Source organism: Sinocyclocheilus anshuiensis, unplaced genomic scaffold (genome assembly GCF_001515605.1).
Source record: "Sinocyclocheilus anshuiensis isolate Anshui unplaced genomic scaffold, SAMN03320099.WGS_v1.1 scaffold805, whole genome shotgun sequence".
In the NCBI taxonomy this organism is placed as follows: domain Eukaryota; kingdom Metazoa; phylum Chordata; class Actinopteri; order Cypriniformes; family Cyprinidae; genus Sinocyclocheilus; species Sinocyclocheilus anshuiensis.
Genome location: NW_015540884.1, coordinates 558,690 through 581,334, shown reverse-complemented (window position 1 = coordinate 581,334; position 22,645 = coordinate 558,690). Strand labels below are relative to the sequence as shown.

Below are 22,645 nucleotides of genomic sequence, written 5' to 3'. Positions count from 1 at the left end.
TTAGGAACCTTAAGTGCAGCAGAAATTTTTTTGTAACCTTGGCCAGATCTGTGCCTTGCCACAATTCTGTCTCTGAGCTCTTCAGGCAGTTCCTTTGACCTCATGATTCTCATTTGCTCTGACATGCACTGTGAGCTGTAAGGTCTTATATAGACAGGTGTGTGGCTTTCCTAATCAAGTCCAATCAGTATAATCAAACACAGCTGGACTCAAATGAAGGTGTAGAACCATCTCAAGGATGATCAGAAGAAATGGACAGCACCTGAGTTAAATATATGAATGTCACAGCAAAGGGTCTGAATACTTAGGACCATGTGATATTTCAGTTTTTCTTTTTTAATAAATCTGCAAAAATGTCAACAATTCTGTGTTTTTCTGTCAATATGGGGTGCTGTGTGTACATTAATGAGGAAACAAAATTAACTTAAATGATTTTAGCAAATGGCTGCAATATAACAAAGAGTGAAAAATTTAAGGGGGTCTGAATACTTTCCGTACCCACTGTATAATACACTTTATATATACTTATATATAAAAGTTTTTCCACCCAGTCTTTGAAGCATATATTCCTACATTATTTATTTTATTAATTTTTTTTGTTCAGTCATTTAATTTAGATGTGTATTTCTATTTTTTCTGCCCTTTTCATTTATAAATTATTTCATTTATAAATTAATTAAAAAAAAAAAAAACGAGTAATAAAGTGTACAATAAAGTACAATCAAAACTTTATTTATATTATAATCACATCGCACTTGAATAAAGTTAAAGGTGTAATCTGCCGATTGTCCTGCAGGTGACCGCATAAATCTGTCTTCTTACGATGCACTTAGGGCTTTACGATTACTCCAGAGCACTCGTAGATCTACGATGATTTTCAAGTGCTAGACTAAGTACGTTACGATGCTTTTGGGAAACAGACCGTAATATTAAGATCAGTCGTGTAATCGTTTTTACGAATTTCTTAGGCTTACGAAGCTTCTGGGAAACGCAGCCCTGGTTAGTTCTTGTCAACCAGGTGAATTTTGCTGAGAAATGAAAGTCTTGCTGGTGAAGCTATTAAAGAAGAATGTTGAATGCAGGTCTATTCATTACTTTTTTTGTCTCTGTATCATTTTATTCATAATGTAAATCTCATTAGTTATGGAATCTGGAAGATTTTGGCTACCTATGCAGACACTTTTGAAACCACTGCCACTGCTGAGTTTGAGGTCAAAGAATATGGTAAGAATACGGTTGTTTAAAAAAAAAGTGTTATGTAGACATTCAGTTTCCATTATATCTTAAATCAAGCTATGATTTTCAGTGCTGCCTAGTATTTCACTCCACATTCAGCCCGAGGCCAACTACGTCAGTGAGAAGAACTTTGAATCTTTCCAATTGAAGATTTCAGCCAAGTATGTTTTTTTTCTGTTTTATTTCACGTAAATACAGTACCGTTCGAAAACATTTGTGGTCAGTATTATTTTCATTATGTTGTTACAAGAAATTATTGTTCAAAATAAATGCTATTCTTTTGAACTTTCTGATAATCAAAGAAGAGTGTAAAAACGAATAATAGTTTCCACAAAAATATTAAGCAGCACAACTGTTTTCAACATTGATAAGAAATGTTTCATGAGCAGTAAATCAGCATATTAGAATGATTTCTGAAGGATCATGTGACACTGAAGACTGCAATAATGATGCTTAAAACTTGGAAAACAGTTTTAAATGAGAAATTAGAAAGTTTTAAGTTAGAAAACGATTTTAAATTGTAATAATATTTTATATTTTGCCAGTGTTGCAAATTGTTTAAATTTGTGTATATGTGCTGACAGGTATGTTCATGGAACACCAGTTAGTTCGGCAGATATTTTCTTGACGTTCGGATACAGTTCTCCAGATGAACCTGTCATGATACCAACAACCTTTTCAAAATACATGGTCAGTGCGCGCTCAACAAAACATTTTTTAATGTTTGAGGTCAGAGAATACATTTGTTTTTGGCTTTTGTTTTAGCTGAAAAATGGAAAGGCAGACATCAACTTAAACATCAAGAGAGCTTTGTCATCTATGCCAGATGGGCCTCAAAGTCTGAGTGCCATGAAAGAAAACACCTTTCTTCGAGTGAGAGTTTTGTTTCAAGAATCAACTGGTAGGTCCAGTTAGTTCCACAGACACAGGAGTGTGTTATCCTGTTTTAAACCATCAAGCAAATAAATGTGACAACCATTTAACAACTTTGGAAACCCCTCTTCATTGTCAGGTGGTATCTCCCAGGAAGCAGTGCTCTCAAATGTGAAATTTGTGGACACTCCATTTACACTGAATCTGATCGCAACCCCTCCTTTCATCAAACCGGGTCTACCATACTCTATGAGAGTAAGAAACCTGTCTTCTCAAGTAGTTTTATTATATTAGAACAAACATATATATTCATAAATGTTTCATCCCAACATTTTGGTGACATTTTGAAACCATAGGTCTTGGTGAAGGATCCTTTGGGTAAACCAGTGCAAGGTGTGTCAATCACAACAAGGGCAACAATAACCACAGCTAACAATGAACAAGACACCCTCAAATTCTTAGGGCACAAGGATACACTGACAGTGACAAGTCAGAGGGATGGAATTGCTTACTTCATTTGTAATATACCAGCTAATGTGAAAATAGCTGAATTCACTGTGAGTAAAACTGTGGCCTCTTTTTTTTTTTTTTTTTGATGGGCCCAATCAGCGAATATTTCAGTCAGTCATAAGAGCTGAGTGATATAAACAGGAGTAGGTTAAAAATATAGAGACAATAGTCTAATCAGGTAATTATTTATCAAGCAAAATAATATATGCTAAATGTTCTTTTATATTGTACTCAATTCAGTTTGAGACAGAAGATCCTTCTTGGAGTCAGGATCCACTTAAACTAAAGGCGGAATCATATGTGTCTGTCAACCATCGTTACCTGTACATCAATTTGCCTGAATCCTCAGTATTTGAAGTCGGACAGTACATTTCCATCAACATTTACTTTGATTTTCGTGACTACCTTTCTCTGAAGACCTTCAGCTACCAGGTAAAATATGTTTACATTTATGCATTTAGCAGACACTTTTCTCCAAATTGGCTTACAAAAGAGGAACTAAAATGGATTATTACCATCTGAATTATACTCTATAGCAGGGGTGCCCAACCCTGCTCCTGGCGATCGACTGTCCTGCAAAGTTTAGCTCCAGCTCTAATCAAACGCACCTGTCTTTAATTTTGAAGTGATCCTGAAGACCTTAATTAGTTGCTTCAGGTGAGCTTGATTAGGGTTGGAGCTGAACTTTGCAGGACAGTCGATCGCCAGGAGCAGGGTTTGTATTTATTAAACTCTTCAATTTTCTCTTATGTGACATATTTTAAGTATCATTTTGAGGCTCACATTATATATTTCTCTAAAACTATTTCAATCATGACAACCCTCGGAAGATTTTAGCATGGTGATGGATATGACAATGTTAATGAATTTGGTTTTGGCGGAACAGATCTGCTACGCTGCTGCTGCTGAATTGCTGCTGCTGTTGGTTATTGCTGTAGTTGTAGATTATTTCTGCTGCTGCGAGCAAGTACAGGAACTTGCTACTGACAATGCATATGGCGATACGGTGCCGTGAGTATTTAAGACATACTGCTGCTGCACAAATAGCATATAAAATAACCCATAGCAGATCTATACAGGTGGAGCTGGGGAAGGTGGAGGGTTTCAGATAAACTCGGAAGCGCGCTGCAGGAATCTCTAGTGAATGCTAGACAGCCATATAAATGCAAGGCAGTAAGCTCATTGGCTGCATATGCAGCATGAACCAATCAGCTTGTGCCAAGTCGTTTAACTCTCTGAATATCATCAGTTACGTTAACACCCCATCATCCTGCGGATTCTAGAGTTTCATGACTGAACTATATATTTATTTTGAAACTGATTTTTTGTCATCATAGTCATTATAATTATTAATAGTCATTTGTCTTTGTACTGTCAATGTTATGTAAACCCACTACCATTCAGAAGTTCAGGGTTGGTAGGATTTTTTCAAGGTTTTTCAAGGTTTTTAAAAGAAGTCGCACCATGGCTAGAATTATTTGAGAAAAAATACAGTAAAAACTGTAATATTGTGAAATGTTTTTACAATTTAAAATAACTGCCCTTTATTTTCATTTTTTTTTTAATTATTAATTTATTTCTGTGATGGCAAAGCTGATTTACCCCACTCATTACCCCACTCTTCAGTGTCACACAGTTCTTTTAGAAATCATTCTAATGTGCTGATTTACTGCTCAAGAAACATTTTTATTATTATTATTATCAATGTTAAAAACAGTTGTGCTGCTGAACGCTTGATACATTGTGCTGCTGAAACCATGATACATTTTTTTTTTCAGGAATCTTCAATGAGTGGAAAGTTAAAAAGAACAGCATTTATTTGAATCTTCTCTAACATTATAAATATTTTTATAAAACGGTTTATAAAACTCCGCTTCGCGTCGTGCCTAACAACGCCCTTCAGCCGTGATTTATTCACGATACAGCACGGCCTCTTGTACCTTATTGCTTACTTACTGTCTCTTTTTATCAATTGAATGCATCCTTGAGACTTTTAATATAAGTAATGATTTAAAAAAAAAATAATAATAATAATTGTACTAAATCCAAGCTTTTGAATCCACATCTGATCTAACACAGTCCATCTGAATGCCACATATGTTATGTTATAGTTTAATTGGGGCTGCACTGAATTCAGTCTATATTTGTTCCAGTGAATCATCTACTATGACGCAATCACATTTTTTTCTCAGATCATTTCCAGAGGAAAGGTTGTGCAGTTTGACACAGTTAAGTGGGGCGGTGTAAAGAATCAGAACCTCAACATTAAGATCACCCCTGACATGGTGCCGTCTGCTCGGCTAGTGGTGTACTACGTCCTGTATGGGGAGGAAAAATCAGAGCTGGTGGCAGACTCCACGTGGATTGATGTGAAGGCTAAATGTGTTAACAATTTAAACGTAATGCCTTTTTCTCTGCCATCGGTAATTGTGAAGTGTTTCATCATGATATTGATACATTGTGAAATCATTGCTCATCTAAATATATTTCAGGTAGACATATCAACTCCAAACTCACAGTATAAACCCAAAGATGAACTCCAATTAAGAGTGTCAACTAAAAGCAGAGAAGAGTCACTGGTGGCCTTTTCTGCTGTTGATACGGCCCTGTACAACCTAAAATCTAATGACAAGGACCCTCTAAAAAAGGTGAAATAGAAGATTTTTTCAAAAAGACGTTGTATAAAGTCAAATATTACTGTATGTTTTTTGAGGAAACGACAATAACATCGTGGATTATGCTTTTAAAGATGAGAACTACAAGTTAACATCATGATAAAAATGTTTCTCATTGTCGCAGGTGCTACAACATGTTGAGAGAAGTGACTTGGGTTGTGGAAGAGGAGGAGGCAAAAATAATGCTGATGTGTTTGACCGTGTCGGCCTTATGTTCATCACCAATGCAAACGCCAAAACCTCTAGCGCAGGTACATGCTCACTTTAAAGTTACTATGTGTGATTTGTTACATTAAAACATCTCACTACAGCACATGATAATTTTCTGAAACATTGGCAAATGCATTCTCTCTCTCTTTTTTTTTTTTTTTTTTTTGTAGAGGGGGTTTGCTCCGACTTGGTTAGGCCAAAGCGTTCAATTAACCTGGCACAAAAGTTTGAAAAAATGGGTCTGTTTGCAAGCATTTTATGTCTGAAAAACAGTATAATCTAAACCTTTTTTATCACAGCAACATCATCAAAATACATTTATGCCCTCATGTTTGTTCTATAGCCAAACACTATGGGTTGTACCAGTGTTGCTGCTCCTCTGGGACAGAGAGTAGCCCGATGCTTGAAACCTGTAAACATCGTTCAGAGAGATTGTCTTATCCTTCGTAAGGAATTTTTAAGTCCTTTTAAATGAAGTCCATTTAATTTTACTCTTACATGAAATCATATTTTCAAGATCTTTTCTGAGATTAATATTATATAGTTCTCTAAACGATTTTCATTTTAGGCATTACTGCTATTTGTTTTGTAGGGCCATTGTTGCATAAACAACTAATACATATTACTCATAATAAGTAACATTTTCGTTATAAATTAATAAACATCATTATAAATATCTACATACTCTGCAATTTTGTTCTGGAACCTATAATTAGATATTGCTACTGTAATTAATTTCAAGATAATTTCATAACGAGATAAGATCGTAAACTATATATTATACTTATATACCTGTTTGTTTACACTGTGTAAAGTGTTCCAGTGAATCATTTCATATGACATTTCATTTCATCTTTCTGAAAAAAATCTAGACATTTTGATATGCGTCAGAAGATACGGTGCAAGCGTGCTTTCTTGGAATGTTGCGGCGAAGCTGTGAAGCTCCGTCTAGAGAATGTGGATAAAATCATACTAAGTCGCACAGGTATGGGTGTTTCTTACATACATCATTATCATAATGAACTTCTATAGTAACTTTAGATGACTAACACATTAAAGGCAGGATCTAAAGTCCTCTGTTACACAATGCAGCAATCGACTTTCTGCTGGATGCGATGCCATCTCAGATTAGGAGCTACTTCCCTGAGAGCTGGTTATGGGAGGAACACACCAGCAAGTAAGAAAACTTTCTGAACCATAATCCCTTCTGTCTAATCGATAATCCTAATCTTTATATAAGAATTATTAAAAATATTCTTTACAAAATATACTTTATTATTGTATTGCTTTATTTCACGGATTTAAAAAACAACAACAACATAAAATGACTCTCTGAAAACTTTTTTTAATCTGTTTAAGGTCTGGCTCAGTAAGCATTAGCAAAATTATTCCAGACTCACTGACTACATGGGAGCTGAAAGCAGTTGGGGTATTCAGTGAGGGTGAGTTAACAAACTGTACCTAAATTATTTGTTTTAGCATCACCTGGTGGCTGAAAAGGGAATTATATGCATCTAAATTGTTATCAGATAGGCTGAAACAACTATTGTGAATGTTAATATGTGACTGATCTACTTATTATGTGAATTATCTACTAATTAACTACAAATTACAGTAGCACATTAAACCTATAAATGGATAGTCCGTTCAAAAATTTAAATTCTGTCATCATTTACTCCCTCATGTCATTGCAAATCTGTATGACTTTCTTTCTTCAGTGAAACACACACACACACAAAAATCTTATTTTTTGTCCATATAATAAGAGTCAAACAGAACCAAAACTATTTAGTTCCCATCATTCTGGTTATCAACATTCTATAAAATCGTCTCGGGTTACGTATGTAACCATAGTTCCTCAAAGGAACGAGACGCTGCGTCGGAAAACGCTAGGGGAACGCCCTTCAGTGTGACCGGCTCTGAACCTTGTGTGTAATCAGACCAATAGATGGGCGAGACGTCACGGGCGGGTGACGTAATGACCAGGAGGCTATAAAAGCAAGTGCGGTGAGACCAGCGTCAGCTTCCAGGAATGAAGCAAGCGCTGGCAGAGATGCCGAAAGTATGGCTCTGAGACGCAGCGTCTCGTTCCTTCGAGGAACTATGGTTACATACGTAACCTGAGACGTTCCTCTTCAGGAACTCAAGCTGCGTCAGAAAACGCTAGGGGAACGAGAATGCCCACGCCGCCAGACTTCCAAGTCTCTGCCTAGTGTGGAAGACTGCACAGCTAGGGCGAGAGAACAGAAGAGCCAGGAGTGGCTCGCATGTCAAGACCGTAGAACCTAACAAAGGTAAGGGGCGTGGACCAACCCGCAGCGTTGCAGATGTCCTGCATAGGCACACCCGCTAAAAAAGCCTTAGAGGCTGCCACACTTCGAGTCGAGTGAGCCTTGACCCCTAACGGCGAGGGGAGATCAGAGGACTCATAACAGATGGAGATGGCATCCACTATCCACCGACTGAGGGTCTGTTTAGTTGCTGGAAGACCTCTCTTAGGGGGACCGTAGCAAACGCACCAACACATGGTGACCTCTTAGGTCTGGGAGGAAGTGTCTTAGTGCATAAAGCACGGCCAGCATCTCCAGGCAGTTGATGTGCCACGTGAGATGGCGACCACTCCACAGACCACGGGCAGGGTGGCCACACATGACCGCTGCCCAACCGGTGAGGGACGTGTCCGTCGCTGGGTCTTGAGCCACCACTGTAGGGGCCTCATGTACAGCAGGCCAATAGGTATCACGTTGGATGCAGCTGCCATCAGACCCAGCAGTCTCTGAAACTGCTTGACAGTGAGTGACCGGCCTTCTCTTATTCTCGCGACTGCGGTAAGGATCGACCCGATCCGAGCAGGGGACATACGTGCCTGCATCGTGGTTGAATCCCACACCACGCCTAGATAAGTGGTTCTCTGTAATGGAGAAAGCACACTTGGCCGGCACCGCGAGAAACGCTAGTGAAGGCTCTCTCCTCAAAGAGAGCCCTCTGAGAGCGAAGCACGGCAGTAACACCAAAACGGGCCGTCAGCTCCTTTTTTCGAGAGAGAGCTGACGCTGCGTGCTTGCTCCCAAGCAGACAGCAAACAAACTATGTGTATCCCCACCCGTAAAGTAACGCGGGCAGGGAGGAACACACAGCCTGAATGCTGCCTGCCCTCGCCTTAGGTGAATGGTTTTGTCTTGTTTTTAGATTCGTGACAGACAACACTAAATAAGACTCGCAAACAGATATCAGACTGACACACACACAGAGCGCTTGCTGAATGACAAAAAGCTGACGCTGGTCTCACCGCACGTGCTTTTATAGCCTCCTGGTCATTACGTCACCCGCCCGTGACGTCTCGCCTATCTATTGGTCTGATTACACACGAGGTTCAGAGCCGGTCACACTGAAGGGCGTTCCCCTAGCGTTTTCCGATGCAGCTCGAGTTCCTGAAGAGGACATCTTTTTTTTGTGTGTTTCACTGAAGAAAGTCTTTTTTTTTATTATTTTTGCATGGACTATCTCTTTAAGGCTATATAGTAAGTATCTAGTAAGTTTCTAGTAAGTACATAGTAAGTATAGTAAGTATCTCTGACAGAACAGAATATTGTATCCCAGTATGTGCTTAACTGGACCTTACATTTCTACTGTGATTGAAGAACCGAAAGTAATTACAGCCACGTTTTATTCTTTTTTTTTTTCTACTTTTACTCATTATTCGACTGGACTGACAGAAGTTAAGATCCTTTAAACAAAATTGAATTAACATGCAAATTGACTGAATCTGTTTCCAAGATGATAACAGGATGCAACCCACATGGCACATAAGTAGGTCATGTGACAACAAAATACTGTTTATAAAGTAGCATTTCCAAACATATGCATAAGCTTCACAAAGACAGTGTTCATAACCAATGTTCCAGTGTATTCTGGAAATCATTGCCATGTATTGTGCATGCAGAGTTGCAGACCTTTGTTTAAGGTGTTTGGTTAGAATCTCAGATTCTCCTGTTCCTTTGGTCAGGGATCTGTATGTCAGAGGAAAAGATTCAGGTGTCCCAGGACATTAGTGTGGATGTGCCCTTGCCTTATTCCATGGTTCGTGGAGAGCAGATTGAGCTCAGAGGTTCAGTCTACAATCAGCATTTGTCAAGCACTCAGGTATAAGGTTCAGTTCTTAATCAGGAGGACGACTTTAAATAGAAATTATACATTCTAATCTACACTAACATTCAGAAGCTTGGGGTCAGTACATTTTTTTTAAAGAAATTAATAATTTTATTTATCAAGGATGCATTAAATTGATCAATGTATCTCAATGTATGAAAAATGTATCTCAGTTTCCACAAGGATATTTAGCAGCTCAACTGTTTTCAAATGTTTCTTGAGCAGCAAATCATCATATTAGAATGCTTTCTGAAGGATCATGTGACACTGAAGACTGGAGTAATGATGCTGAACATTTAGCACTGCCATCACAGGAATAAATGACTTTTAAAAAAATATTCAAATAGAAAACAGTTATTTTAAACTGCAATAATATTTAACAATATAACAGTTTTTTTATTGTATTTTTGATCAAATAAATGCAGCCTTGGTGAGCATAAGAGAATAACTTCCTTCAAAAACATTTTAAAAATCGTACTGACCTCCAAACCTAGCAATATGTGTATCTGTTTATTTATGTGACTACCACATGATCAACTGATTACAGTTCTCTTTCTCTCTCTATCTTTCTATATCTAACACATACACGCATAGTTCAGTGTGACCCTGACTGCAACAGAGGGAGTGTGTGTGTTTCGTGGAGCTCAACAGGGGAAAGATGGAAAGCCACATGAAAACAAGGGAAATATAGCAGGTCGTTCAGTGGCCTTCGTCACGTTCTACATCATGGCCTTGGAAGCGAGCACTCATACGCTCACTTTTACTTTAACAACTAAATATGGCACTGAGAGTGTGGTCAAGAAATTGAAAGTGGTGGTAAGAGGCAATACACAGTCAGTGCTAGAGGACATTTATAACAGTTTTATGACAAACATACAGGACAAACATTTTGAATATGATTTCTCATGATATTTCTGCTTTAAAATGATGTTTATTGTGAACTAAACCACTCATAAATCAGTTTAGTATGCCTGAGATTATGATCTTATAACCTAATGTTCTGGTATTCACAGCCAGAAGGAATTAGAAAGGAAATACAAAGTGGTGGAAGAATTGATCCAAATGGAGTCTTTGGTAAGGACATCTGAAAAGTAACAGTATGCTCTCTGTTCATATCCTGATGGAGTCTCACACCATTTCTTTTTCCTTTCTTAGGCGCATCCATGCGGAAGCTTGAGTTAAAAAATGTAATTCCTCCAAACATTGTGCCCAAGTCAACTGTGGATCGTATTCTAACAGTTAATGGTATGATGTCTGTGAAGCTTGAGCACATTTGTGCAAATGCTAAATGACACTTTTATAAATAATGTTACTTTTATAAACAGTGTAGATTGAAAATGACTGTTCTGGAAGTTCCAAAAGCCCAGTAACCCCTTCTTCATGTTCAGGTGAAGTACTGGGAGAGCTTCTGTCAATAATAAATAACCCAGAAGGTTTAAAACAGTTGACTAACCTGCCACGGGGAAATGTAGAGATGGAGCTTATGGCTCTCCTGCCAATCTACTATGTCTACCACTACCTAGAAAAAGCAGAGAAATGGGACATTCTGGGGAAAGAGGCTGCGGCGAGTGAAAAGCAATTAAAGAGGAAGATGCAAGCTGGTGAGATGTTTGTTTTATTAGAGTAGAATAAGAATTGTAGAATCGTTGAAGATTTTTTTTCTCACATTTAACGTCTATCAGGGTTTTTTTTTTATTATTTATTTCATTATTATTCATTTAATGTCAGCATTTCCTGTACACTCAATTTCTATGTAACAGTAAAATAATTTAATGATAATTTTGTTCCAATTGCTTGTCTTACGAATTACTATTTATTATCAGTATAATTAAAAATAATTTTTCCACACTGCAAAAAAAATGATGTTCTTCTTGTTTTCCCGTACAAATATCTAAACATTCTTAAATCCAGATACATTTACTTAAGAAGTAAAATGAATTAAGATATTAAGTCTTTGTTTTCTGAGAAATGCATCAAAATTAAGTTTTTGCTTGAAAAATATCTGCCAGTGGGGTATAAAAAAAAAAAACTTGTTGAACCCTTAAGCAGTTTTTATTCTTCTAGTAATTTTGCTTCTTAAGTTACTTCACTGTTCCTTTCTAGGCATCACCAGCATCATGTCATTTAAGCTGAAGCATGAACATGCCTTTAGCATGTGGTCGAAGAAGGACAAATCAGCCAGCACCTGGTAATCAACTGCTCAGTTTCTTAGTTTTCCTCACTGGTAGCTGGAATGAAGTGTGGCTTTTTTTTCTTTTTTTTTTAAAGCTTTACGTACTACAGAAATAACAGTGCACACAGAGATTAAGTACCATTCACATGCTACATTGCACATGTGTACAAACCGTTTTAGGGTGACGGCTCTCATAGTCAAGACTCTTGCTGACATGCATGAATACGTCTCTTTGGAGCCTGAAGTGCTGACCAACACCATCAACTGGCTGATTAAAAATTGTCAGAATGATGATGGCTCCTTCTCTGAGAAATCACAAACTAATCCACATAAACTCATGGTACATGAAAAAGGAGTGTTTATGATATAATACTGTATTTTGCGGTGTTTTGATCAAGATTGTCTGGTTTCTTTAAGGGTGCCGGAGCAGATGTCACTGAAAAGACCGTTTTCCTCACATCTTTTGTCATGATTGGAATTAAAAATGCCATGAAGGTCCGAAATGTTAACTTGGAGGTACAACTGCCAGGAAAATCGAACCAATCAGAAACCTAAATGTCGGATTCTTCAGGCAATTCATTCAGATGTGTTTGTCTTGTCTCTCCAGGTCTTTAAAATTGCTATAGATCGTGCCGCGCAGTACATCACCTCTAACTCAAAGAAGATTGAAAGTTTATATGCAAGAGCCATTGCATCTTATGCTCTGACACTGGCAGACATCCATAGTATGTCTGCAGTCGGTGTTTATGAAATACTCAAAAAGCAGGCACAAGTTGATGGTAAAATCGCATTTGGGATATTCCACACACTTTTGATCAAAACATCAGCACAGTTTAGACCCTCTCATATTTTAACACAATATGACCCATTTGTCCGTACATTTTCAGGGAACCCAGCCACAGTCCGTTTCTGGCAGGAGTCCAAACTCCTCAAGGATTCATTAAAACCCAGTGATGTGACAGCAAAGACCGTGGAAACAACCGTTTACGTCCTGCTTAACACTTTAGTCAGAGGTGATGCCACCTATGCAAAACCCATTCTGAACTGGTTAACACAAGACCAGAGATACGGAGGGGGCGTCCATTCAACACAGGTACTCCAGTGCAAGTTGTCATGTATATTATTTTTTGTAAGCTTCTGTATTTATCAGTTGTGATCTGTTTTTCCTCAAATTTTCAGGACAGCATTCTCACTTTGGAGGCGCTTACCAAGTACAGCATCTTAGCCAGTCGAGCCACCTTAGACATGGTGGTTGACATTGAATACAAGACTAAAGGTGACATCAGAAGAATCAGACTAACTCAACAGAAGCCTGTGCATAAACCAATTGAGGTAAGAGGTCCAATTTTTGTGATTTTAATTGAATTATTAAGAGAGGAATTTTTAATTATTCATAAATTATTTATGAATTGAATGCCAGTCTTCTGTTTTCTTTTTAAAAGGTGACCAAAAATGATGATATAATCATCAAAACTGCAATGAGCTCTGGTGTGTCATTTGCCAGTGTAAGTGAGCATTTTATTTAACATAGGAATATACATTCCTATGAACTGGTTTCATATTACAATGATGGTCTAAACATGATTTTAGATGATTTTGCACCTGTGAAAACTCGAACTGTTTCATTTGTACATTCAGCTCCTTGGTTTACACCTGAACTGCTGAACTGATTACTAAAATTGTTCATGCTTCACTTGTCTCTGGTTTTATACCTATAAACTCATGGTACATGAAAAAGGAGTGTTTATGATATAATACTGTATTTTGCGGTGTTTTGATCAAGATTGTCTGGTTTCTTTAAGGGTGCCGGAGCAGATGTCACTGAAAAGACCGTTTTCCTCACATCTTTTGTCATGATTGGAATTAAAAATGCCATGAAGGTCCGAAATGTTAACTTGGAGGTACAACTGCCAGGAAAATCGAACCAATCAGAAACCTAAATGTCGGATTCTTCAGGCAATTCATTCAGATGTGTTTGTCTTGTCTCTCCAGGTCTTTAAAATTGCTATAGATCGTGCCGCGCAGTACATCACCTCTAACTCAAAGAAGATTGAAAGTTTATATGCAAGAGCCATTGCATCTTATGCTCTGACACTGGCAGACATCCATAGTATGTCTGCAGTCGGTGTTTATGAAATACTCAAAAAGCAGGCACAAGTTGATGGTAAAATCGCATTTGGGATATTCCACACACTTTTGATCAAAACATCAGCACAGTTTAGACCCTCTCATATTTTAACACAATATGACCCATTTGTCCGTACATTTTCAGGGAACCCAGCCACAGTCCGTTTCTGGCAGGAGTCCAAACTCCTCAAGGATTCATTAAAACCCAGTGATGTGACAGCAAAGACCGTGGAAACAACCGTTTACGTCCTGCTTAACACTTTAGTCAGAGGTGATGCCACCTATGCAAAACCCATTCTGAACTGGTTAACACAAGACCAGAGATACGGAGGGGGCGTCCATTCAACACAGGTACTCCAGTGCAAGTTGTCATGTATATTATTTTTTGTAAGCTTCTGTATTTATCAGTTGTGATCTGTTTTTCCTCAAATTTTCAGGACAGCATTCTCACTTTGGAGGCGCTTACCAAGTACAGCATCTTAGCCAGTCGAGCCACCTTAGACATGGTGGTTGACATTGAATACAAGACTAAAGGTGACATCAGAAGAATCAGACTAACTCAACAGAAGCCTGTGCATAAACCAATTGAGGTAAGAGGTCCAATTTTTGTGATTTTAATTGAATTATTAAGAGAGGAATTTTTAATTATTCATAAATTATTTATGAATTGAATGCCAGTCTTCTGTTTTCTTTTTAAAAGGTGACCAAAAATGATGATATAATCATCAAAACTGCAATGAGCTCTGGTGTGTCATTTGCCAGTGTAAGTGAGCATTTTATTTAACATAGGAATATACATTCCTATGAACTGGTTTCATATTACAATGATGGTCTAAACATGATTTTAGATGATTTTGCACCTGTGAAAACTCGAACTGTTTCATTTGTACATTCAGCTCCTTGGTTTACACCTGAACTGCTGAACTGATTACTAAAATTGTTCATGCTTCACTTGTCTCTGGTTTTATACCTCCATCTCTTAAATCTGCTATTATTACTCCCATACTTAAGAAACCAGGGGCTGATCCATTTAACTTTGATAATTTTGTCTGATTTCAAATGTACCGTTTATCTCTAAGATCGTGGGAAAGTGTATTGCAATTCAAATTCAGGAACATCCCTCCAATAATAATTTGTTTGAACAATTTCAATCGTGTTTTCGTCCCCACCACAGCACTGAGACTGCTCTTGTTAGAATAACCACTGATTTGTTGCTGGCAGCTGACTCTGGGCTATTAAGCATACTTGTCCTTCTTGACTTGAGTGCGGCCTTTGATACTGTCTCACATAAAATACTCCTAGAGAGGTTAGCTTCTTGGGATTACTGGCATTCCCCTGTCTTGGTTTAGGTCATATCTTTCTGGTCGCACTCAGCGTATTCAATTAAAAAGTTTCAGATCAAAAATATCTACAGTCACCACTGTTGTTCCCCAGGGTTCTGTTTTGGGCCCACTTTTGTTCATTATTTATATACTCCCTCTTGGTTACATTTTGAGGAAGCATGGTGTTCATTTTCACTGTTATGCGGATGACACCCAACTTTACCTGTCTGCTAAACCCACTGATTCTTTTCCTCCACCATCTCTGTCCAGTTGTTTAGCTGAAATGAAAGATTGACTTTTAGCTAACTTCTTGAAGCTAAATGGCAACAAAACTGAGGCCCTACTTGTTGGCACTAGATCTGTTTTGTCTAAATCTAATTGTCTTTCCTTGAACATTGATAATAATGCAATCTGTCCTTCCTCATAGGTTAAAAGTTTGGGCGTTATCTCGGATAGTACACTATCCATTGAAACTCAAATTAACAATATCACGTGGACTGCATATTTCCATCTGCGTAATATTAACCGTCTCCGTTCCTTTCTCTCAACCGATAATACAGCAGCTCTAGTTCATGCATTAGTCACTTCACGTATAGACTATTGTAATGCCCTTCTCACTGGTGTTCCCTCTAAAGTGCTATATAAGCTCCAGTTGGTTCAGAATTCTGCAGCCTGTGTTCTTTCTAGAACACCTTTTACTGAGCACATTTCTCCTGTTCTTCAGCAGTTGCATTGGCTTCCAGTAAAGTATTGAGTTGAATTCAAGATTCTGTTACTAACTTACAAGGCACTTCATTATCTTGCACCTCATTACCTTACTCAACTTATTCATGTTTACAGTTCATCAGCCCTTAGATCTTCATCTTCAATTTCCCTTGTGGTACCTCGGATTCGGCTAACTAACATGGGTGCCAGATATTTTTGCTATGCTGCCCCCTGCCTATGGAACTCTCATCCCCTTGATATTCCCAACGATTGCCTGCTGACTTTTAAAACGCGTCTTAAAGGGTTAGTTCACCCAAAAATGAAAATTCTGTCATTAATTACTCACCTTTGTGTTGTTCCAAACCCGTAAGACCTCCGTTCATCTTCGGAACACAATTTAAGATATTTTTGATGAAATCTGAGGGCTCTCTGACCCTCCCATAGACAGCAAGGTAACCACCACGTTCAAGGTCCAGAAAAGTACCAAGATGATCGACAAAGTAGTCCATGTGACATCAGTGGTTCAACTGTAAAGGTACGAAGCTACAAGAATACTTTTTTGCACAAAGAAAACAAAAATAACGACTTTATTCCACATTTTCGTCTCTACTGCGTCACTTTGGACGCGCGTTCACGACAGTACCATGACGCGAGCGTGTGGCGGCGCCGGCGCTGACCCAGATCCGGCGTGATGACGTCATTACGCCGGATCTGGGTCAGCGTCGCCACATGCTCGCGTGACCACTGATGTCACACGGACTACTTTGTCGATCATCTTGCTACTTTTCTGGACTTTGAACGTGGTAGTTACCTTGCTGTCTATGGGAGGGTCAGAGAGCCCTCATATTTCATCAAAAATATCTTAAATTGTGTTCTGAAGATGAACGAAGGTCTTACGGGTTTCGAACAACACGAGGGTGAGTAATTAATGACAGAATTTTCATTTTTGGGTGAACTAACCCTTTTTTAGTGTTTTTGATTTTTAATTAGCTTTTTGTGAATAATTTTTTTTAACATACCACCCTTGTGACAAATCATTTTTATAGGATGGTCCTTTTCAGTGTATATAATAAACACTACAACAATCCAGATTTTTTTTTCAAAAATTCTATGCATTGAACCAAATTCATTAATTGATTAACCTATTTTTTACAGCTGAGAACAGTGTTCTATGAGATGACAGAAAACAATAAAAATTGCTATTTTGATATGTCAATTGACATTCATGAAAGTGTCCCAAATTCAGATGGTAAGTTTGGTACTTTTGTCTACTTTTCTACTCTTTGTTTTCTTCTCAAATGAACTTGGTTCAGCTAATTTGATTTCTTTGTGAGCAGATCCTATGCTTTTGTCACAGCGGATTGTGGCCTGTGCAAAGTAAGTCCATAGAAACTCCTGATAAGAAGCAACAGGTTTTAAGTGTCTCTGTAAAATTCTGATTTGTATTAAAATTCATACATTTTAATTAAAATGAAAACGCCATTATATGTAAAGATTCAAGCCACATGAAAATGCATTTGAAACGGAGTCAGGAATCACTGTGATGGAAATTCATTTGCCGACCGGTGTGACCCCAGTCCAGGAAGATCTAGATATGGTGAGAGTCTAAATGCAAATACATTTTTATAGAAGCCATCCATTGTTTCAGAAACTTTTAGTGACATTATGTTTCTATATTTTGCAGTACCTGAATGGACTTGAGTCTCGGATTTCCAACTATGAAATCAATGGTGACCAAGTCATCCTTCAGATAGATTCGGTGAGCATCGCTGGGCAAAACAATCTTTTGCCTTTTGACTTTTTGTGTTAAAATATGGTGTGTATTTGATTTTGTAGAATATTTCTACTATACAATACTTATCATGCAGATACCATCAGAAGAGTTATACTGTGTGGGTTTCCGTGTTCAAGAGGAATTTGAAACTGGCATGACCAGAGCTTCTGTATTCGAAGTTTATGAATTTAGTAATCCAGGTATAGCGTTTTTGCAAATGTTTGTTTTATGTCTGGCTGAACTTATTTTAGATATATAAAACAAGCGTTCTCATCTTATTTTTAATAGAAAATAAGTGTGTGAAGTTCTACCACAAACAAAGCCGCAAACTGTTACGACTCTGTGAGGGAGACCAATGTCAGTGCATGGCAGGTAAGCCACATAAAAGACAGAAATAAAACAACTGACCAAAAAAATAAAATAATCAATAATTTTGTTGTGTCTTACGTCTGGGGCCCCAGGGCAATTCTGTCAATCTTGACCATTAACAGTCTAACACTGCATTTATACCAATGCTGCTCATGTAGTTATCATTTACATCTATGTGAGTTTAATGTGTCTGTGTTAGTATAATAACAGTGTGTTGGTATTTTCATGTCCTTTTCAAAATTAGCGGAATGCTGCAACTTTAAATCCACCATTGATCCCAAAATTACGGCTGTACAGCGTAAAAATGACATGTGCAAAGAAAGCATGAATTATGGTAAATACTAATCTTTATGAAGTTTTAAGCCATAAAACATCATTGTCATGTGTATACATGTGCACATCGGTACATATAATTTACAGTGTTTTTTCCCCCTAGCATTTAAAGTGTTAATTGAATCATCTGAGGCAGGAGGAGATTTCGTGACCTACAAAGCGAAAGTTAAAGCAGTGCTCAAGAAAGGCAAGAGTATATTGAATATAATTTGTTAGCAAGTTAAATGGTAAATTATTTGAATGGTTTAAAGCAAAAAGGCTTGAATAAACAATTTAAAGAAACAAGTTTCATGACAGCTTCAATCCACCCTCTTAATTTCTCTTCTACAGGACAAACAGACGACCTAAAGACAGATTCAGAGATAGATTTAGTGAAGAAGGCAACTTGCAGTTCAACAAATTTCGAAGTTGGCAAGCAATATCTGATCATGACTGCTGAGAGTATTAAGATACAAATGAATCGTGGTTATAAGTAAGTCCTTGTTTGTTTGATCATTTTTAAAAAGCCACATCATGTAGTACCTAATGCTCAAGTTTTGGGTCGAGACTATCTGTTTGTTTGACACAAAGAGTCATCATAATTTTTTGCTTTTTTTTTTTTTAATCAATCAAAAATTCCTTAATCGGTTGCATTGCAGGGTCAATTATAAAGTGAGAGTGTTTCTCATTTACTATTATGTGCAGAAGCCTCAAAACTGATTTTCTTTATACCATGTTTTAGGTATAAATTTCCTTTGGACTCGCATGCTTGGGTGGACTGGTGGCCACTTGACACTGACTGCAGAGATGATGCCTGCAAACAATACGCCAGTGTTTTGGAGGAATTTGAATTTGATTTCTTATTATCTGGCTGTGAAGATTAAGTGGTAAATTGCATGTCAATAGAAGAACTAATTCGTATGCCTATTCTTCTATTCTATAGCAACATAATCTGGAAAAAATAAATAGGATTAGAGATTTCAAGAATAAACAGAAATTTTTAAATAAAAACATTTTTTAAAAGTACCTCAAAATATGTGATTATTTTTGCCATTCTTATCAACCCCATACATATGCAACATTGAACAAAAAAGCATTAGGCTACATGCAATTTAACCAAAAGCTGAATTATTGTCATATGAAACGAACTTTTTGCGTTGCTTACTGACAAACAGACTTTTAGGAACGTGTTTGTTGTTATTTATGTATGTACATGCAGTTATTAGCCTATATTATTTTTCTAAACACTGTGAAAACATATTATGGTTGTTTGCATGTGAAGTAAACATATTATGGTTGTTTGCATGTGAAGTCTGCTTTGAGGGCACGGGACTCTTATTTTGAAATAACTGCAGCTGCGTCACATGACCCAAACATCACCGCGAATCCTTTTGAGTTCATGCTGGAGAATCAGACAACGAGAGAATGAAAGCTCAGTTTAAACCTTTATAAATAATGAGACCTGGGACACGAGATAAACACAACAGGCCTGTATCCGCTTTGACAGTTTCTCTAAGAAAGAAGCATAATAATCTGACAGTCGCTGGATGATCGCAAGGGATCCTAATCGGTCGCTATGGAAACTGGGCTAACAAAACTTGTCCAGTCTTTGTGAAACATTGAATGAACATGCTGTTAAATGTAAAACTGCTTTTTGGTATATATTACAACATTTTAGTTATTAGGCGACTTTAGTTCTTTGTGTTTTGTCAGATTTGGTCTGCATTGTAATTTTAACTTAAAGTAAAATAAACTGCTGGCAGTTACGTTACGTAAAGTCGCGATGGTTTAGGATGAGCATCGTATTCGCTGACATCAGATAATATCCCATGAGAATAAAATGAAAAGAGGGGTTCAAATGCCCAAACGGTCACCAACAGCGGGATCCAAATGTCCCAAGAACCTCCAGAGCAAAACTGTGTCCCCCAACGCCATCTCATGGTCGGAGACTGAGGATGGAGGTCGAGATGATCCCAGTGATGATGGTAAATCAGTCTTCTGTTGCTTAGATGTACAGTACAGGAGCCACTCTTATCTGATCTGCCTTTTCAGGTCAATTTTGAAGTATTAAAGTCATTTCTCCAAATTCATTCAAGAAGTGGAGGTTTCTTCAACTTTGGGTACTTTTAAAGTCCCAGCCTTGGGGTTGATCTTTATGGAAACTTACCGATTTCACCATGCCTTCATTATTTCTGGTACTTTTCAGGTTACTTTTCTGTATAGATTTCCTTGTTTTGCTCGTCTCGGAGTCAGACCCATACTTTTAATCTCAAACTATGGAACTCCCATCATTAACATTTCTTGTTTAAAAGAAGAGTTTAATATTGCGTGAAAATATCCTCGTTTTGTTCAGTTATGATTTTCGTCCTAACAAACAGTTTTGGCCCTAGTGAAGTTTCATTAATAGTTAGTCTACTTGTTTGCCAAAGAGACAAACAACAGTGTCTGTAAAAAGCTTGAGATCAAACATGAGGCATGTGATGTGTGAAACAAAGAAAAATGTACTTAAATACCATTAGTGAACTAAATATTTTTATAGTATTTTTGCTTTATTGGAGTATTTTCCAATAAAGCTGAAGTGTTTATTGATATATATTTTTGGGATTTGGCTATGAAATTTGCCTTGGCAAAACAAAGGAGTTAGTCAAGAATGTTATTAAACACTAGGATGCGGTGAAAATATACATAATATCTAGAAATTGACAGAATAATCCTGATGCATTATGTATGTCCCCAATTGAACATTGTTAGTAGACAAGTTAAAATATTTCAGCTTTGCAGATCATTAATTACTTGGCTGCCACCAGCATTTGTGTGTCATTCATTTACACAAACATCTACTCCTAGACAAAAGACAATATGAGGGGACGAGGTACATCACAGAAGACCTGATCAGGAGGTTGACTAAATGTGAAAATTTAGTCCTTGTGCGCACCCTGGATTTGTCTACATCTATGGCAAGTGACAAACAATTTAGGGTAAGATTTCGATATTATTTGATTAAAGCTCAGTGTGAGTGGTCAAATTTATACACTGTAAAAAGTAATGAGTTGAGCTTACTTGTAAAACCTGTGGAAACTGATTGCCTCAAATTTCTCAAGCAAATTAGTTTATCATTTTTGAGTTAATAAAACTTACTGTAACTTTGTATAGGTAACTTGTGTATATGTATAGGTTACCAGAAAACTTGAGTGTTGGTAACTGAATTTGACAAGTTCAGCCAACTAAGAGATTTAAGTTAAGCTTAGTGCACAGAACTCAAACAAAACAGTTCTCTTAACAAGTCTGCTTTGTTCACATTACTAGACATATGTGTGGAAACTGATTGCCTTACATTTCTCAAGTAAGCTGTGCTCAAAACTTAAAGTTGTTAATTAAGTAAATTCAACAAATTTGTAAAAATCAGTTATGTTTACTCGCTTTTCTTAAGTAGATTCAGTGATTACTTTTTACAGTGTATAGTGTCATTCACTTTTGCATTAATTTGACTTCTGTGTGTGTGTGTGTGTGTGTGTTTTAGTATATTGAAAATCTGGATAAGTGTGAGCGCTTGCAGGTTCTCAACCTCAGTAACAACAGGATTGAGAGAATTGAAAAACTAGAGAAACTATGTCAATTACGGGAACTCCTCCTTTCCAGTAACAAGATACGGTAAGAATGTTACATTTGTCTGCTTAACAAGAAACATTCCCTTACAAAAAAAATTGTGGTAGTATGCTACATTTAAATAAATAAATAAAATAAAATTTTCCATAGTAGAATAAAAGATAGAATGGTATAATGTTCGAAAGGCCAATACAAGTTTTTAAATATAATTTATATTTCATTTATCTGCAGAAAAATTGAAGGTTTAGAGCACATGACAAATCTTCAGGTTGTGAATTTGGCCTTCAACAACATTGAACATCTTCCAGTTTGGATGGCAAAGAAACTCAGATCTCTTCATACTATAAATCTACAGAGCAACAAGATATTCTCAGTGGGTACAATTTATCTGAGCTTTTCTGTCTCAGCGTTTGCTTATATTTGTTAATCGTGTTTAAAACAGCCAATCAACAAAAAAGTCCTCAAATGGATAGTTCACCCAAAAATGAAAAAGAAAAGAAAAGAAAATGTGTTTTTCTCACCCTCATATTGTTGCAAACCTGTATAACCTTCTTCCTTCTGTGGAACATAAAAAAAGATATTTTGGAAAAAAAAAAAAAAAGTC

General features: G+C 37.2%; 2 protein-coding genes across 2 annotated transcripts in view; both read left to right on the top strand.

Moving 5' to 3' along the window:
- The window catches only part of c5 (complement component 5), a 23,615-nt gene extending 4,156 nt beyond the window's left edge, over positions 1-19,459 (top strand). The window contains exons 6-42 of the mRNA XM_016486345.1: positions 1,142-1,224; positions 1,307-1,397; positions 1,821-1,926; positions 2,002-2,137; positions 2,249-2,364; positions 2,466-2,666; positions 2,860-3,051; positions 4,812-5,018; positions 5,112-5,267; positions 5,419-5,545; positions 5,675-5,743; positions 5,848-5,950; positions 6,377-6,489; positions 6,597-6,681; positions 6,864-6,946; positions 9,511-9,647; positions 10,248-10,469; positions 10,667-10,727; positions 10,809-10,898; positions 11,042-11,254; positions 11,757-11,841; positions 12,007-12,166; positions 12,244-12,342; positions 12,434-12,605; positions 12,714-12,919; positions 13,006-13,158; positions 13,269-13,331; positions 17,136-17,229; positions 17,318-17,357; positions 17,475-17,577; positions 17,665-17,739; positions 17,849-17,954; positions 18,043-18,126; positions 18,368-18,457; positions 18,560-18,643; positions 18,787-18,928; positions 19,178-19,459. Coding sequence (XP_016341831.1) covers positions 1,142-1,224; positions 1,307-1,397; positions 1,821-1,926; positions 2,002-2,137; positions 2,249-2,364; positions 2,466-2,666; positions 2,860-3,051; positions 4,812-5,018; positions 5,112-5,267; positions 5,419-5,545; positions 5,675-5,743; positions 5,848-5,950; positions 6,377-6,489; positions 6,597-6,681; positions 6,864-6,946; positions 9,511-9,647; positions 10,248-10,469; positions 10,667-10,727; positions 10,809-10,898; positions 11,042-11,254; positions 11,757-11,841; positions 12,007-12,166; positions 12,244-12,342; positions 12,434-12,605; positions 12,714-12,919; positions 13,006-13,158; positions 13,269-13,331; positions 17,136-17,229; positions 17,318-17,357; positions 17,475-17,577; positions 17,665-17,739; positions 17,849-17,954; positions 18,043-18,126; positions 18,368-18,457; positions 18,560-18,643; positions 18,787-18,928; positions 19,178-19,319 — 4,489 coding nt within the window. The 3' untranslated portion in view covers positions 19,320-19,459. The remainder of the gene's footprint in view (positions 1-1,141; positions 1,225-1,306; positions 1,398-1,820; positions 1,927-2,001; positions 2,138-2,248; positions 2,365-2,465; positions 2,667-2,859; positions 3,052-4,811; positions 5,019-5,111; positions 5,268-5,418; positions 5,546-5,674; positions 5,744-5,847; positions 5,951-6,376; positions 6,490-6,596; positions 6,682-6,863; positions 6,947-9,510; positions 9,648-10,247; positions 10,470-10,666; positions 10,728-10,808; positions 10,899-11,041; positions 11,255-11,756; positions 11,842-12,006; positions 12,167-12,243; positions 12,343-12,433; positions 12,606-12,713; positions 12,920-13,005; positions 13,159-13,268; positions 13,332-17,135; positions 17,230-17,317; positions 17,358-17,474; positions 17,578-17,664; positions 17,740-17,848; positions 17,955-18,042; positions 18,127-18,367; positions 18,458-18,559; positions 18,644-18,786; positions 18,929-19,177) is intronic.
- A 265-nt stretch (positions 19,460-19,724) lies between these two features.
- LOC107688625 (centriolin-like) overlaps positions 19,725-22,645 on the top strand; it is a 28,385-nt gene continuing 25,464 nt past the window's right edge. Inside the window, exons 1-4 of the mRNA XM_016486339.1 lie at positions 19,725-20,420; positions 21,283-21,413; positions 21,956-22,086; positions 22,273-22,414. Coding sequence (XP_016341825.1) covers positions 20,276-20,420; positions 21,283-21,413; positions 21,956-22,086; positions 22,273-22,414 — 549 coding nt within the window. The 5' untranslated portion in view covers positions 19,725-20,275. The remainder of the gene's footprint in view (positions 20,421-21,282; positions 21,414-21,955; positions 22,087-22,272; positions 22,415-22,645) is intronic.